General features: G+C 36.2%; 1 protein-coding gene across 11 annotated transcripts in view; it reads left to right on the top strand.

Annotated features, from left to right (window-relative positions):
* LOC131028707 (uncharacterized) overlaps window positions 1–16,609 on the top strand; it is a 148,113-nt gene that overhangs the window by 96,058 nt on the left and 35,446 nt on the right. For 9 of the 11 annotated variants that reach the window (XR_009102637.2, XR_009372039.1, XR_009372038.1 and 6 more), the window contains 2 exons: window positions 2,034–2,182; window positions 4,750–4,836. Coding sequence is in view for 6 of the 11 variants with exons in the window: in XM_057959039.2 (XP_057815022.2) it covers window positions 2,034–2,182; window positions 4,750–4,836 (236 nt within the window). In the remaining 5 variants the exon portion in view is untranslated. Of the gene's footprint in view, window positions 1–2,033; window positions 2,183–4,749; window positions 4,837–16,609 lie in introns of those variants that run through there. The other 2 variants (XR_009372051.1, XM_057959041.2) reach the window with 1 other exon arrangement.

Genomic DNA, 16,609 nt, shown 5'->3' with positions numbered 1-16,609 from the left:
CATCTCCTGCCCAATTTGAGTCTGAATAGGCACATAATCTGAAATCATCATCCTTTGGATACCATAACCCATAGTCTGTTGTTCCTGCCAAATAGCTGAATATTCTTTTAATAGCAATATCATGACTTCCTCTCGGATCAGACTGAAATCTAGAAGCAATGCATACAACATTCATTATATCCTGCAACCTGACAAGGGAATGACAATGTGCAGAGTGTACCCTCACACTATCCTGACACTTGTCATCTTATTGCAGCTCGAAGTGGGGCTCGGTTGAGTGAGCTTGCTTTCGTGCACAACCAATGAGTGATTGCAATAGATACTGACAAGGATATTAGTTGGGGCCACCAAAAATATTAATGTCGGACTTAGGACTTAGGTATAAATCAAAAACATTTCAAGTGCGCAGTAGCCGGTAATGCTAGGAATGCGGGGTCAGCATCTTCATGACGTGAAAGGCTAAGCTATTACTTAAACAACTGGTTACAGGCCAGAGCCAGCCAACGACTGAATAGAACAAAAATAAACCAGGGCATGAAATTGGCTAAGGGGCATACGGAAAAATGGTAAACCCTAATCAGGTAAGTGCAAACCCTAGATTGCAACAGAGCGCTCCAAAGAGTGTTTCAGATCATCCAGCCATGAAAGAAAAAATGATCTGCTTCAGTGTTAACATGTCAACATCTGCAACAATCTCCCTGATTAATTCAGCAATATTTTGCACTTGACAACAACATGCAGCACATCTATTGACGTCAATGATGGTAATGACCATATTTGCAACTTTCCTTGTATTTTATATAGGCTTTCCCAACACTCTCCATTGTTTCCCCACCATGCATTTATGCAATAAATTTACCTCTAATGCTTAGAAACTCATTGCCAAATTATCCTTAAGCTGGATGGCATGAATTTCCTACCAAATTTGGAAAGTTATTTCTTGTTGGTTAAAACCATAGAAGCAGATTGTGTGAAAATATTGCAATATCTTGTCATATAGCGGATCTTGGACCAGATACTGATATTTTCACCAAAAAATCACAACATTTTCCCAAAACATTGGTTACCAATATTTAATTGAGTTATTCATCATTTTTTTTCCAATATTTTGGCTGACATTTTGTCATAATTTTCTGATTTTTCTGAGATGCTCCAAGTTTTTAAATTTTTTTGATTTTCACCTTCTAAGGCAGCAATCTGCAATTTTTTTCTCATTTAGACTGCAAACAGCTCTGATCTTATACAACATAACTAACTGGATTTTAGGGTGTGTGGTTTTTGACGCACATCAATTGTTTTTGATATCTTTAGGATGATTGAGGCATTTGATCAGGAGCTGCTGAATCAGATTATTTGTAAACAGAATGATGCGACTTCAGTATCATGAACTATACTGTATTCTTTTATGAGATTGTTTTGTGTGCTTTGTAAATTGTACACCGTTCACTTTATGTTACTTCGTAGCCTGACATTTGTATTTTTTAGTATATTATTGATTTTGAAGATTTTGACATTTGTAGTTTGTAGTGTATTATTGATTTTAAAGATTTTAACTTTGAAGTTGAACTATGTCTGTATGCCCTATGCAGTGTGTACTGTAATCAGTGATCTCAAAATCAATGAGGGAAATCCATATTTTGATATTCATGGTGTAGACTCATGTTTACTTAGATTTTCTCACTCTGTATGCAATTAGGATGGTTAGAAATGTAAAAAATATCAGTTATTTCTCTTTTGTTTTTGAATTTTTCTGTATTTTTTGGGTTCCTTATATTTTCCTGATGATATGCTGAGAGATTGAAAATATCTTTATCTTTTGGTTTGCTAAGATAATCCTGAGAAAGATATTTGCTTCTATGGTTAAAGCAGCTGGTTGATCTTCTGTTCCTGATTCAAAATTAATTGCTTGATTGCAGTTGTTTATTCTCTGTTGATGTCCAAAATTGTTTCTTTGCTAATTTGCAGTTTCTTTTCATCATAGCATATTAGTCTGAGATTGTGTTAAAGGTATGAAATACTCTTTGGTCATGCAGAATCTAAACGCATGTACAAGCAACATAGGAAGGTCATCATCAGATTAGAACAAACTGCCAATTCAGCCATGCAAAGATCACTTGCTTCCAATGGAGCATATGCAATCTTTTATGGGTGCCATTTACGATATTTTATTAAAAAAAATGAGGTATGGAAAATTTATTTGAAGGATCAAACTATGGAATCCATATGACTTCCTATTAATCCGTAGATGGCTCATTCTATAAGCTGTTCTAAGTTTGTATATAAAGAAACCTTGCAATTTGGTAAAATTGATATTGCTGGTTATTATGTAGTACTAACTGGTATCACTACATAATCATTCTTTACATTCCAATCCATAAAGGCAATTGGTTTGGTTCCTTTCTTTTTTGTGGGAGACAACGATGCTTCATTGTAATATTGGAGATCAAACATGTTATGACTGTGTGCTTAAATGTGATCATTAGTCCATTGAGATCAATTAGAGGTCTGGAGCTCTTTACTGCATCTTTACAAGTGACTGTACACCATTACTAGGATTGCTTATAATGTTCTGTATGGTGTTCTTGTAAATGGTTCATCTGCAGTTTTGATATTCTGAAGTCTGCATCCTTCTTACTGAACATAAGAGTCTCTGAAGATTTCACCATCACCAGTCCGACTGATGTGCATTTTCATACAGTTTGATAAAGATAGCAAAGAAATATACCCTGGGATCAAATTAGTGTCTTATGCAGACGTTTTATGGTAGGTAGTAATCTATTATCAATATGATTAGCTCTCTGAAGATTTCACTACCAACAGTGTCACTAACAGGCTTTTTCATGCAGTCTCATAAAGTTAACAAAAAATATTAAGAAATCTTCACTGGGATCAAAGTAGTGTCCTATGCAGATTTTTCAAGCATGTTAGTAATTTATTACTTTCAAGACTGGCTAGGCTATTACATTACAGTGACATAAACTGATATTGCCTTGCCAATTATTTTTAAGATTGGCTAGGCTATTGCATTGCAGTTTCAAGAGGCAATGCATTGAAATTACAGCCTTAGCTGTAGTAGGTTAGTCTCTTAACAAATATCCCAGTGATGGGATTTCCACCACTAATAACCCTTACAAACAAGTCCACATCCTTCATTGGATGCCCATGCTCTTTCTGGATTGCCTATGTGAGGATTGCCTACGTTAATCACTCATGAAATCCTTGACCAATTTAAAAATGTTGTCCTTGCCTTGACAGCAGTGGAAAACTTCATCTGCTGTATCAAGCCTTCAACTACTAGCATTTATCCTTGCTTGCTTGACCTTTGACCTGGCTCTGTGAATCCCCAGTGGATGTGATGCTTTTCTCTTTCCACAACCCGATATCAATCCATAATTTTCAAGCAATGAGGAAATTATTTGTCAAGAAAATATACCCACCTAGTTCATAATTGGTGACAGAATTATCTTCATCATTACTTGGAGCAAAGTTCTTTGCTGCATCAGGAACAACACTTTGCTGCTGCAGCCTCATCATTCCATCTTGGAAAAAGTTTGTGATCCACACTAGGCTTATCTAGTGAAGACTTTGCTTCTCTACGAAGCTTCATATACACAAGAACCAGGTAATTACATATGCTGATTGCATTCATCACTCAACCAATTTGTGCTGCCTCCACATACTAGCTAGGAACCACCTGTTCCTTTTGCCAAACATTGGTAGGCAGATTGACTGGGAATTTCTTGTACCCCAGGACCTAACATGAATTTAATTGTAAAACAATCATCTTGAAGCACATTTACTTTTGAGACTGCCATCTTGAAAGTACTACTAGTGGGGATCCAACCATGCATATTGATTGAACATTGGTATATATAACTTGACTGGGAAACCAATCATCTTCTGGACCTGAATCCAAACCAGCAACATAGGTTAAGAAATCACATGTGTGCTATTTATAGTAAGAATGCACTCATGCAGGACAGACTTAAAATAGTTAATTTACTTGTTGTGATGAATGCTAATTTTGAACTTACAAAGTGTTTATGGGTCTATTGGTGCAGTTAACTCAGTAGTCTCTGTGATTTATCCAAACAAAACAAGTAGTTATTTTTTGAATAGAGCCCTTCGATCATGTAAATCAAATTACACATATTAGTTGGCTTGTATATATTGGAGATCAAATCTGTTTTGTGGTCAGTGTTCATAGGTTCAGTTAGAGTATGTGTTCTTTAGGATAACCATGTCTTTTGGTCCTGAAAAGGCCCATGTTATGGGTTGTCATAAATTGTTTCCTACAAATTTCATCCACTAGCTATTTCTCCTCTCATGCTGTTGATTCCAATATGTAAGAAGCCTCTAATTTATCACTTTCTTCAAATACTGCACTTTGATAACTTCATAATACTTCAATTTTTCCCAATTCAAATCAGTAATTTCATACTTTCTCACTTCCAATTTATCTGTTTAGTTATAAGTTTATAACATCTTGTAATCTGTTAAAAGTTTATTCTAATTCTACTGCATTTTTTTAATTCCTGTTAAGTTTAAGAACCTATCAATACTATTGCACTTGGAGCATTGATAAATTTTGGCATGTAATACCTTTACTAAATGTACTTTTTTCATTCTAATTTTGAAGAATTATCTTTTATACTTGCCGATTTCACAATCTCAAACTGCTGTCTGATATTATTTCCATTAAATTTGGTTCTTAATATATCTCTCAGGGGACTCATTTGTATGATGCAGGTGACAATAGGAAGGGTTACACAGGATAACCTTGTGGATATTGATTTGGGCAAGGAAGGTCGTGCTAATAAAGTATCTCGTCGGCAGGTGAGTTATAGACATTCTTTGAAGTACCTTAAGTATCATTTTTTGTTAGTATGTGTGAGATAACTTTCAGTGATGACCAAATGCTCACCTGATTGAGATTCCATGTCAAATACATAAAGAGCCTTTTTTGATATCTGAAGTTTCTGTATTATTTTTAAATGGATGTAATGAATACATCTATATACAAGGTGAGATCAATGCTGGAGGATTGACTTGCTCTCATATTTTCCTCAGACAGTATCTTAAGTTGTAGAACCTACAAAAATTGGATTTTGGTACTTTGTTCTTTAGAGAGAATTGTCTTGTCGGGAACCATTAGACAATGACATTGTTTGTATTTCAAGACCACTCTTTTCCTTCAATCTATTGTCATTTCTATTAATTGGCTTTCTGCGTTTAGGTTTTCTTTAAAGTAATCACTAGAGTTGTCAGAATAAGTATTCTTATACCTTGTATTAGCCCTTTTGTGGTGATAGATGATGATGCAATGGGTTCCCTACTTTCTTATATCATCTGCTTTCATCCACATAACTCCATGCTTCATCTAGGGAGTTTTGCTCATAGGGCTCTGGCTACTTGTAGTATGTTTATAGAATGGGGTTAACCACTTTAGGTTTACCCTTGTTTTGTTTACCATTCTTTTGTACTTGTGCTATGCTATTTTTTACAATTGAGGAGCTCTCTACCCTTGCACTTCCTATTTCATGACTGGTTTTACTAATTGCGTCCCATTGACCTAATATGGTCATTTGTGTAACAACTATTCCTTCTTTCCCTTTTTTCTTCATAGGACACCCTTTTCTTGGATAGTTATCTCCTAAAGTTGAACATTCCAAAGACTTTCTATATATTTGCAAAATTTATATTGTTTGGGAGGAAATTGGTGAAGAGGGTGTTTGGAATGGAATCTTATTATTGAAACATTACTTTCGGTTTGATTTTGTGCGATGCTTCCAGTTTCATGCTAAACAAACTATTCTATATCATGAGATGCCACTGGATTGAAATTAAGATGCCTTAGTAGATGATAGGTAACAGAAATGAACAGGGGAAAAAATACAACCTTTTGACATGGGAAACGGTCAAATGGTGCTTCTGTCTTCATAGGTGAAATCTTCTCAACCTATACAGTAGGACTGAGGCAATTGAGCAATTGTTAAATCACTGGAAAAGCTAGAGAGCAGCTTGTTGAGGTGATTCAAAAGAACAAGCAGCAAATGGCTGCAAGAAGGCCAGACAATCCAATAGGATTCTCTTATGCTGAAGCTCCCTTTAGATGCAAGGAATGTCACACTTGCCCCTACACTGACTGGAAGTGAAGCTAACTAATGGGCCTCAGAACCATCAAAACCCTAAAGATAGAGATACAAATGACCAGTTGTATCTGACCACTATACTCTAATGAAGCCAGCTCATAGCTGTTCCTAGAAGATATGCTGGTTTTCCACTGTACCTTTGTCTTTGAAATGCTAATACTTTTTGTAAAATCTGATATGTACTGGTAGTTTATTATGCCTTTCATACAACGTTTTCTATTCTTTTTTCGAACAGAAGACATACTAGCACCTTGTATTTTTATTCATCTTCTCAAATAGAAGAAATGATCCCACCATATAGTTTGCTGGCAATTTTAGTGCTGTTATTTATGGTATTCAATGTTCATTGTTCATAGTGCCCTATCTGTAATGTCCCCTTTTTTGGATTTCCCTAAATTTGCCCTAGAATCACAAATTCCATTAAAATAAAAATTGTAAGATAGTTAGAGATATAACTTTACCAATTAGAATGACTTTTAACAAGATAACTCCTAATTTAGGTCCAGCAATCATATCAGACAATATGTATATGCAACTCATAAATCCAATTATTTCTATTAGGGTCAGTAATCACACATATGAGTACCAGTATGTATAATCATCATAATTCATTAGATAAGCCATGTTACACCTATATTCATTTTTAGTATTCAATCACAATAGGTTTGAAAGAGGGAGCATGATAGGTTGGCCGGAAGCAATCCTCACACTAAGTCCAAGAGGGGACACTCACTCTCTTGGTCCCAAGTGTCAGGCACATTGGACATCTAGCATGTGGTGGTCTACCTAGTAATGTGCTTTTATCTGCCCTCCCTATTCATGTCTCCTTATTCATCCTCTTATGAATGTGATTTCGCCAACAATCAACCATTGTAGAGGTTGGAAAGGAAATCGCAATAGGGTGCTTGGAAATCCTCCTATCTAAGCCCAAGAGCGGATATTCACCCTCTTGGCCCCAAGTGGCAGGCACATTGGACATCCATCATGGGGTAGTCTACTTAGATGGTGATCTCATATCTGCTCCCCTTTCTTGTACCTCCTCTTTTCCACGTGATTTCTTCCTGGGTTATAGCTAGATTAATGATTTAGAATATGCATTTTATATTATAAGAACAATTATTGATTCCACTATTTCATACTACTATAATTGCAGAATATAAGATTATTATAGGTTATATACTTTCAGTCTGCTGTTGCAATTTAGACCGATCTGACTGGATGCTGTTTCCCTCTTTGGATGCTAATTGCTCCTCTCTTGGATGAGTACTATTGCTCAATGGTTTGATCTGTATTTGATTACTGATGATTCTTTGGTTTCTTGTGAGGATTGATGTTAATTGTATTGATTTCCTTGATTGGTTGATGTTCTCCCTTTCATCGTGGTTCCTTCTTAAGTATCATTGGAGGGTTGTATCTATGTGGTGGTCACCTTCTCTGCAAGAGTGGTGACCCTTCAAGGTTCCTTATCTCAACTAAATTAAATCACTATTATCCACATATGGGATTGTTATAGTTAATAGTTACTTAACCGATCTGAATTATATGATGTTAATAAAATTGCTGCTTAAGGTGCTTTAATTGTTGTTTAGCATAATTTGAATGTTGTTTCTTTGCCTTATACCAATCATCACTCCTTCTAATAGAATCACAGCTTATAATATACTGCTGCATTTTAATTGCTGTCCTTTGGTAATCATCACTGTGCAGGATTGCTGTGTTGTTATTGCTTGATTGTGTTGGTTTTAAATAGAAAATTGTGAAGTCTTAGGAGTAAGACGATTTTCTAGTGCCTCGATAGATTCCTTATGGTGGGGGTATGACACTATCAGCTCCCAGCAACCTTCTAAAGAGCACTCAGTTATACTGAGAGAGTGGGGCTGGGGGGTGTGAATCAGTATAACAACAAACTTTTACCTTTTTAAAACTTAATTAACTACAACTGTAATACTTTAAAACTTAATCATCCACAAATAACACACATGCAAGATCTAGCAATAAGGAACACATGAGCTACGTGGAAATCCTCGAGGGAGAAAACCATGGAAAATAATCGCTTGTATAAAACTCTTCATACAATTTTCATAGGCACCAACCCACAGGAGACACCAATCCCCCTTTGATGATTTGTAGGCACCCCAACCCCCATAATTTGTAGGCACCAAGCCCCACAACTGAGCACCAATCTCCTTGAATACGAGGCACCAACCTCCAAAAGAATAATGTAATGATTACTTGTCCTTTTTCTCGAATCAGATCTAATTCTCCTTTACAAATTGGCTCATCAATACTTCACCAAAATACGCCTTAACATATGCTTAATATATCTCTTAGATCTGCCCCAAAATTCTTCTCCAAATCTGCTTATGACCTTCACCAATTTCTGCTTGTAGATCTGCAATAATATTTCTCATGAATCTGCAATAATATCTTTCATAAATCTGCTAAATATCTCTCATAATTGTGCAATAATGTCTTTCATAAATCTGCTATAACATGTCTCATAAATCTGCAGTAATGTCCTTCATATATCTGCTATATTATCTTTCATAAATCTGCAATAATGTTTTTCATAAATTTGCTATAAATCTTTTATCTACGTAACCCGGGGACGCGCCCCCGGGTTAAAATCCCCCGTACCGGGGACGTTTCGGGGACTTGGGGACAGCTAGGGGACGTCCCCCCGCTGTCCCCAAAATTGCAAAATTTGTGGGAAACGTCCCAGAAACTTGGGGACGGCATTGACTCTCAAAAGGGACGTCCCCCCGTCCCCTAACCGTCCCAGGGACGGCCAGCCGTGCCTCTTTTCCCAGTACATTTAAAAAACAAAAAAAGACTCAAATGCTCAAAGAAACATTTTATTATTTTATTATAGGTCTATAAAATTGGATTTTCATTAATATGATGGGTAAACATGTCTGAATCACTTTCAAAAGCACATAGAAATAATGAGCAGCAGCCTGGTAATAAATTTCACAAACACTTAGAACGTGGTAGTGCGTAAAAAAGTGGTTGTAGCTCTGCAATATTGGACTTTTCACAATTATGAAAGGTAAACAGGTCTGAATCATAGCCAAAAGCACTGAAGGTTGATGCACTCCCTGGGCAATGGTGCGAGCTAGTTCATAGGCATGTTACGTATAGAATATAGATGGCCGGGTTCCCTGATAGCGATAGAGAATATGAATAACAGCTTGGTATAGAATTTCACAAACATCCAAAACTTTGTAGTGCATAAAGAAGCGGTTGTAGGTCATAATAGAAATGGAAGACTATCAAAATATCCTTCAACCAGAAATAAACAATGAGTTAACTACATGCAAACAAGTGTTGGCATATTGACAATGTATTTTCAATTATGAATGCATATTGAGTATTGACAATGAAGTCTGAACACAAATGTGGTATGTTAAGGTTCTATAATGTACATATACTTGCTTTATCCATGTTTTCATATGAATATAATGTATATATACATGCTTTATCTATTTTTCATATGAACATTTAAAATTTCACTATATATTTTAAATTTTCCCTATATTTTATATAGCCATCCCCTTTGTTGTCCCCCCGCCATCCCCAAAATTGGCAAAAAAAATTGCCGTCCCGGAAACTCGTCCCGCCGTCCCCTGCCGTCTCCGTCTCGGAAACTCGGGGTAACATAGTCTTTTATTACTGCTCTTCTATGTGAAAGATATTTAATGAATGCTCGTCATTTCACCCTCAAAATATCTTCAATACATATCTTGCAAAATGCCCTTTCATCCAAGAGATGGACCCCTCTAGAGAGGTTAGCCCAAACAGCAAATAATAATGTTTATTTAATTTGAATCTTCCTTGCATAGTGGGTGCTGACCATGGGTCGGCCAGCATGATAGAGATTTCTGGGTCGGCCCATAATTGATTCCTATTTTAAGGTGGCGCCAAAACAATTAAGGTTGGCCAAGATTGATTGTATGGGTCGGCCAAACATAATTTAATTTATTTTAATTCTTTTATAAGAATTTGACAAGTCTAGGAGGGTTGGCCATTTAGAGAAGTGGCCTAATTAATATTATTTTAGTTTCTTCCATAAGAAATAAAGACTTTGCTGCAATATCTCCTGGTCAGCAACCATGTGCAAAGGAAGAATGCTAGTTTGCCAGTTTCGGTTTGGGCTCGGGTTTGGGCAAATATTTTTGAGTTTGGGTTTGTCCATACAAAAACATGCATACATACATACATATATAATTTTAATATATTAATATAAATAATTTATTTATTATTTGCTATATATAGATGTAAAATATGAAAGTGTTTTCAGCTAAATCTCTTTGAAACTCAGAGAGTGGCCATCTCGAGGGCAAAAAGTGTTTTCAGCTCTATGCTTCCATGTTTTGTGATCTTGTCCAATTTGGGCCATGCTGGAGTCAATGACATTGTGAGGAGCGCATTGACAGTGGTGAGTTGCTCATCCTGAGCAAACACTCATGGTGGCAAATGAGGCTTCTACCTTTGCCTCCATTTTCTTCATTATTTCTTCCACGCTTGCAGGATTGAAACCCTCCTTAAACCCCCTCTTCGCTACCTATGAGAATTCGTTGATAAATCTATCTTGTGAAGCTGGATCACATAACTTCTACAAACTCCCCAATTTCAATATCCTTTCCTTTGTCCGATCTCAGGGCTGAAGCAAATGAATACAGGGAATAATGGTGGAGTCTACTGCTTCTCCACTTCATGAACTGCATAGACAAAATTTGCAAACTTTGGGGAGAGGAGCGGCTACCGAATATATGACAATGAAGAAAAAATTGTGAAATTTGTCCTGGGTTGTCCTCGGTTCATCTGGGATGAACCCACTGGTCAAATGGTGCACCTTGGCCACACCCATGAAGGACCGGATCCAGACCTCAAACTCGGCTTCTCTAGGGGGCTGACCAATAATTCAGGAAGAGTACCATCTGATGGGTCAGATTATTAATGATCTGTTTTTTGCATTATGTCTGCTCTAGTTCTACACTTATGTCTTCTCAAATGATGCTATAATGTCTGCTCCAAATCAGATATAAACTTTTCACAAAGTATGTTTATCAGATCTGACATAAATGACAATAATCCACACACCTTTGACATCAATGACGATAGGTCCAACACCTTCAAAGGAAAATCTGTACTAATTTTACTCACCACTTTCCAAGCACTTCCAAGGACAATCAATATGCTGCACTTATAACAAGAAAGTGGGCTTCATACATGTTATGATGTCAACAGTTTTCATATGGGCTTTTCCCAGACAAAGCATAGATTTGAACTTACAATCTTCTGTTCAGTTTCCTATTCATCGTCATTATCCAGAAGGCTTAGTACCTTAAGGTTGGCAGTTTTCATTGTCATGTCATCCTTTAAGTGGCATACGACTTGGTCAATTCTTCTCCTTTTTGGTGGAGTGATGTACTTTGATGTCCACGGTTATATTGGATTCATCAAAGGACACTCATTACTGATGTGTTGCACTTCCTGGGCAAAGGTTTAATGGTAAATAGGGGCAAAATTGTCCATACTACTCACCTAACGGATGGAGCCAGGTCATATGCCATGTGTCTAGCAAGCAAAAAAATTAACCTTTAAGGAATGGAATCCTTTTTAAATCTTCAAAACTTTGCATTCAAAACTCTTAACAGATTACACTTGTTTGGTTTACCTATCTATTGGCTTTCACTCTAAAGCATTGAAGTATAGAGAAAATACCATACTAAACACAAGGAATTTAAATTGCTGCAACATGGTCACTAATTGATAGGTGTTAAAACCTAACAATAACTTTGGTTGATTTTCAATAGCGCCAAAGAGGTGTTCAAAGCAACTTGGAGGGCATAAAAATGATTCCTATTTTCTGGGTGAACAGCCCTAAACATTGTATTGGTAGGAAAAATTATTTAATTTTTCTTTAACAACTGTGCTCTCCTCCATTGCCACACCTAGCTGCAATGTCACTTTCTGTCTACTACAAGGATTGAAGCACTCGCCACACTCAGAATTAATGAGTTATTGGCAACTGATTAGCAAGACATTGATGACCTTTGGTTTACTCCATCTCCATAGATTCTATTGATATGTTAATTTAAATTCTTTATAGAAGCACTGCATATGTAATTGACTGTTTTCAAGGAATGTCTTTTGACTTTATTTATATTTTGATCAGGTGTGGAAAATATCATGGATCTATTATAAATATAGGCTTTTTAAAAATGGTTACTCTGTCTTTTTTTAGAAACCAGTCTTGCAGTCTTTTTCGAGACTTGTCCGAACTTGCCTGGAAACTGTGAGTCCTGAGTCGAGTCACCCTTGACGAGTCCTAGTTTCGCAGACTCGCCAGACTTGCTGAGTCCGAGCGAGTCTTGTCTCCTTGATTTGGCTAGACTCATAATATTTTTTTGAAAATCTGAAAATTCAAATGCTTTTTTGGTTCATGACATGTCCCCAGAGTATACATGAAATATAACATCTAACTCCCCATCTTTGTCTTCATGCCAGTCTCATTCTCTTCATCAAAATACATACATGAAATATAACATTTTAGTTTATATATTTCATGTATATATTGGCAGGATGTTTGAGAGTGGTTATAGATCTCTAGGAGTTATAATGCAAATTCTAGGTTTTAGAAGACCTTACAAATTTTTAGACAGTCAAATTTCAGTAATCAACAAGCTCCTATCAACATTCTCTCGCTCTATCTATCTCACTCACTTTATCTGCCCTGAACTCTAGACCTATCTATTGGAGTTGAAGAAAAATCAACTCTACAGCTCCCAAAGATCACTTGCATGCAAACCTGTCACAGAAAGAGAGAAGTAAAAAAGCTATGGAGGCCAGAATTCAGAGATCAAAAAAGCTATGGAGGCCAGAATTCAGAGATCCAGAAAAGAGGAGTCATATTGATTGTGCAACAAGAATGTAATTCAATAATTACAGTTGTTATGAAATTACAAAGAGAGAATCCTTATAAAAGGATACTCGAAATTGTCATAACCCCACGTTTTTGTAATTAATTAAATTTCTACTTTCCATTATTATTGTTACCTAATCAGAGATGACTCCTTGTTTTATTTTAATATAATGATCATATTTTAATTATTAATATTAACTCTTAATTGAACTTTACCATAAAATGTTGTTAATTGAATAAACATAAAATAGATATATAATTATCGATACATAACATAATATTATATTTACCATATAATGTGTTACTAAATAAATATAAAATATAATATTAATATACAATATAAATTATCAAACTTAATACATTATAATTATTATTATGGAATAATATCATATTACCATACGATATTATTAATAGAACCAATATTAAATATATCATATACAATATAAATTACTTATAATATATTAATATATTAAAAATCAATATATAATAATTACCGCATCCTAGTTATGAGATACCTTAACTACATTAAGAAGGGCGTATTACACCCAGCGATCGCATTGTATGGGATGCGGTGCATGTTAGACTAAGGCGCTCGAAAGGTGATGCGGGTGGATCAGGGAGCGGTGACTCCAACAGTCACCACCGCTCACCTTCTCCCTCAGCAGCCATGTCCCCTGGATGGGTCCGCTCCAACACTTCCCCTCGCTGATATTAAAGTGCACGCTGTGAGGAGGAAAGGGGAAGAAAAGGAGGTACGCAGGAAATAGCGACAGGTTGGAAGGGTAGCAAGGGACGCAGGTAAGAACCTATACCCACCCATGTTTACTTTGGAGTAGGAAGTACATAGATCACGAGAATTCATACGTAAAGATATGTGTATAGATAGATATTCATTCAATGCATGGGTACATGAATATATTTAGATATTAATTCAATGCATTTATATATATATAGCTTTTACTGCAATGCATTTGTATATGAATAAAGATTAATACAATAGATAGTAATATATATATGTGTGTGTGTGTGTGTGTATGTATACGCAGATGTATAAATAAACCCCATATGTTCAATTAACTAATGAAAGAATTACAACTATAAGAGATTCAAAATGAATGGCATTGTCAATTATAAGAATAGTAGGAATAGGCTAAGATATTAACACAATGATAAATGAGACAATTGCATATCCAAAGCCAGTGAGACATATGACGAATAGAGCAGCAAGGATAACAGGAACTAGGCCTCTGTTAGGTAGGCCACCCACTGCGGATGACTTAAGGTCTGCCGCAAGTTGGGCCGTGGAGGAGTGTACCGCCCTTGGGCCTGATAAGCGCTACGGGCATCCTACTGCATCTAGCCCTCTTGGTCTCATTAGGAACTAAATATGATATTGACTTATTGATAACACATTAACCTTACAGAATTGGCTAAACTATACTCTAGATCAAACATTCATATCACAAACAAATGTTAAATCGCAATTTTTTTATGTTTTATAGATTGTAGATTTTTGGGACATTATAGAAACCCTAAAGGTGAAAACCCTAAAGAATTATAAGATTCCTAAGTTTAGCTTAAGCATAGAGTATAATAGAGTAATAATTAAATAAATAATTATTAGCTAATAAAAGATTACTCTAACACCCCCCTTAAGATGAACTTAGGGAGTAGCTAAAAAACAACTAAGGACTCAAAAAACATGTAAAAAATGCAGGAAAACAACAATGGGTCCCGACAACTAGGCCTAATGAGGTACCCAAGTACAATAAAATCTCTGTAAAGTGGAGAAAAAAGAGAAAACCCTGTGGGAATAAAACTCCTCTCCAAGAAGAGATGAAAGCTCAAGTAAGGACTAAGAAGCCTTTAAACAAGAGTGTTCCAGAAGATAGGAACAAGAAGAAGAGAATGATGAACACCACTGAAGCATGAAATAACTGCAAACACTATCGAAGAGTAATTGTTGATCTGAAGAACCTCCACTAAAATAGAACATGACTAGGTAGAGAAGACTGTAATCTGCATGAGTGCCCTCAAATGACACTACTCGAATCAGATGGCAAACAAAAATAAACAATTGAACGCGAAGATACAAATGGCATGAAACACCAAAGCCTGAAGAGTTGATCAATTGAACCGAGGAAGCATTAGAACCAACATGACAAACCTCCCCATAATGCTGAAAAGGGAGAAAGATAGGTACACCGAAAAGAACGGCCAACAAGAACTGCATGACGAAGAACCAGGAACATCGAAGGTGCAGAGAAAGTACATAGTGTCGTGGAAGGAACACTCACTTGACACACATCATGAGGCTAATACCGTGGAAGGAACTCTCACTTGACAAAGGTAGAAGGCAAACATCAACCCCCCCATGGCACTTTATAAGTAGTGCATGTACAATAAGACACAAGATGTGCAAGATCCCAAGTATACAATGCATGATGACATTTTATCTCAGTGCGTTTGCATAAATAAAATGCTACAATGATCAGAAGAGACATAAGATTGGAAATAGAAAGAACAGCCAAAGACGAGACATCCTACTCAAAGAAAGAGATCCCAGGACCTGAAACATCCAAGATATTCACCAGAGTGCTGAAAAACAAAAAATTGAATAAAATATACCTGGAGAAGAATCTGGAAATAAAACTCATATGAATGGAAAGAACACAGAACAAGCTTTCCAATGATATAAAATTTTTGAAAAACGGAGGTCGGATGCTCAAGTTATGTCTCCCGGAGTGCAAAAATGAAGTTCTAGCTTTGATAGCAAAAATCACCATAAAAAAGCAAAATAAAAAATTCAAACCTCTAGATCTGGATAGAGCTTTTCGATGATATAAGGTTTTGGAAAAAGCGCCTCCGTATGACCGAGTTACGGCCAAAAGAAAAAAACCCCTCTTGTAGGGCATAAAGAGGGCCATTTTTTTTTGACGAAAATTTTCTGATGCATTTGCAGGTACAGCCGTACGGATTTTCGTGCCTTGAAAAATGTGCCAATAAAAAATCATGCCTCAGATGCCCTTGTCACCGAAAATAGGCAAATTTATATCAAAATTCATGGAAGCAGCCTTTTGAATCCAACTGCGAGGTCCTTTTGGCACCAAAATGTACCAAAAAATCAGCTACCCCTAGAAATGGGAAAAAAAACTGCACAAACCCCCGAATACACAGATTTGAAGAAGAAGGCCCAAAATCCCTCATGAAGAGAACAGGGGCATTCAGATTTAGAGCTCTGATACCATATTGGAGTTGAGGAAAAGTCAACTCTACAGCTCCCAAAGATCACCTGCATGCAAACCTGTCACAGAAGGAGAGAAGCAAAAAAGCTATGGAGGCCAGAATTCAGAGATCCAGAAAAAAGGAGTCATATTGATTGGGCAACAAGAATGCAATTCAATAATTACAATTGTTATTAAAATACAAAGAGAGAATCCTTATAAAAGGATACTCGAAACCCTAAAGAATTATAAGATTCCTAAGTTTAGCTTAAGCATAGAGTATAATAGACTAATAATTAAATAAA

The sequence above is a fragment of the Cryptomeria japonica genome, chromosome 1 (genome assembly GCF_030272615.1).
Source record: "Cryptomeria japonica chromosome 1, Sugi_1.0, whole genome shotgun sequence".
NCBI lineage: Eukaryota > Viridiplantae > Streptophyta > Pinopsida > Cupressales > Cupressaceae > Cryptomeria > Cryptomeria japonica.
This window is presented reverse-complemented; position numbering and strand designations above follow the sequence as displayed.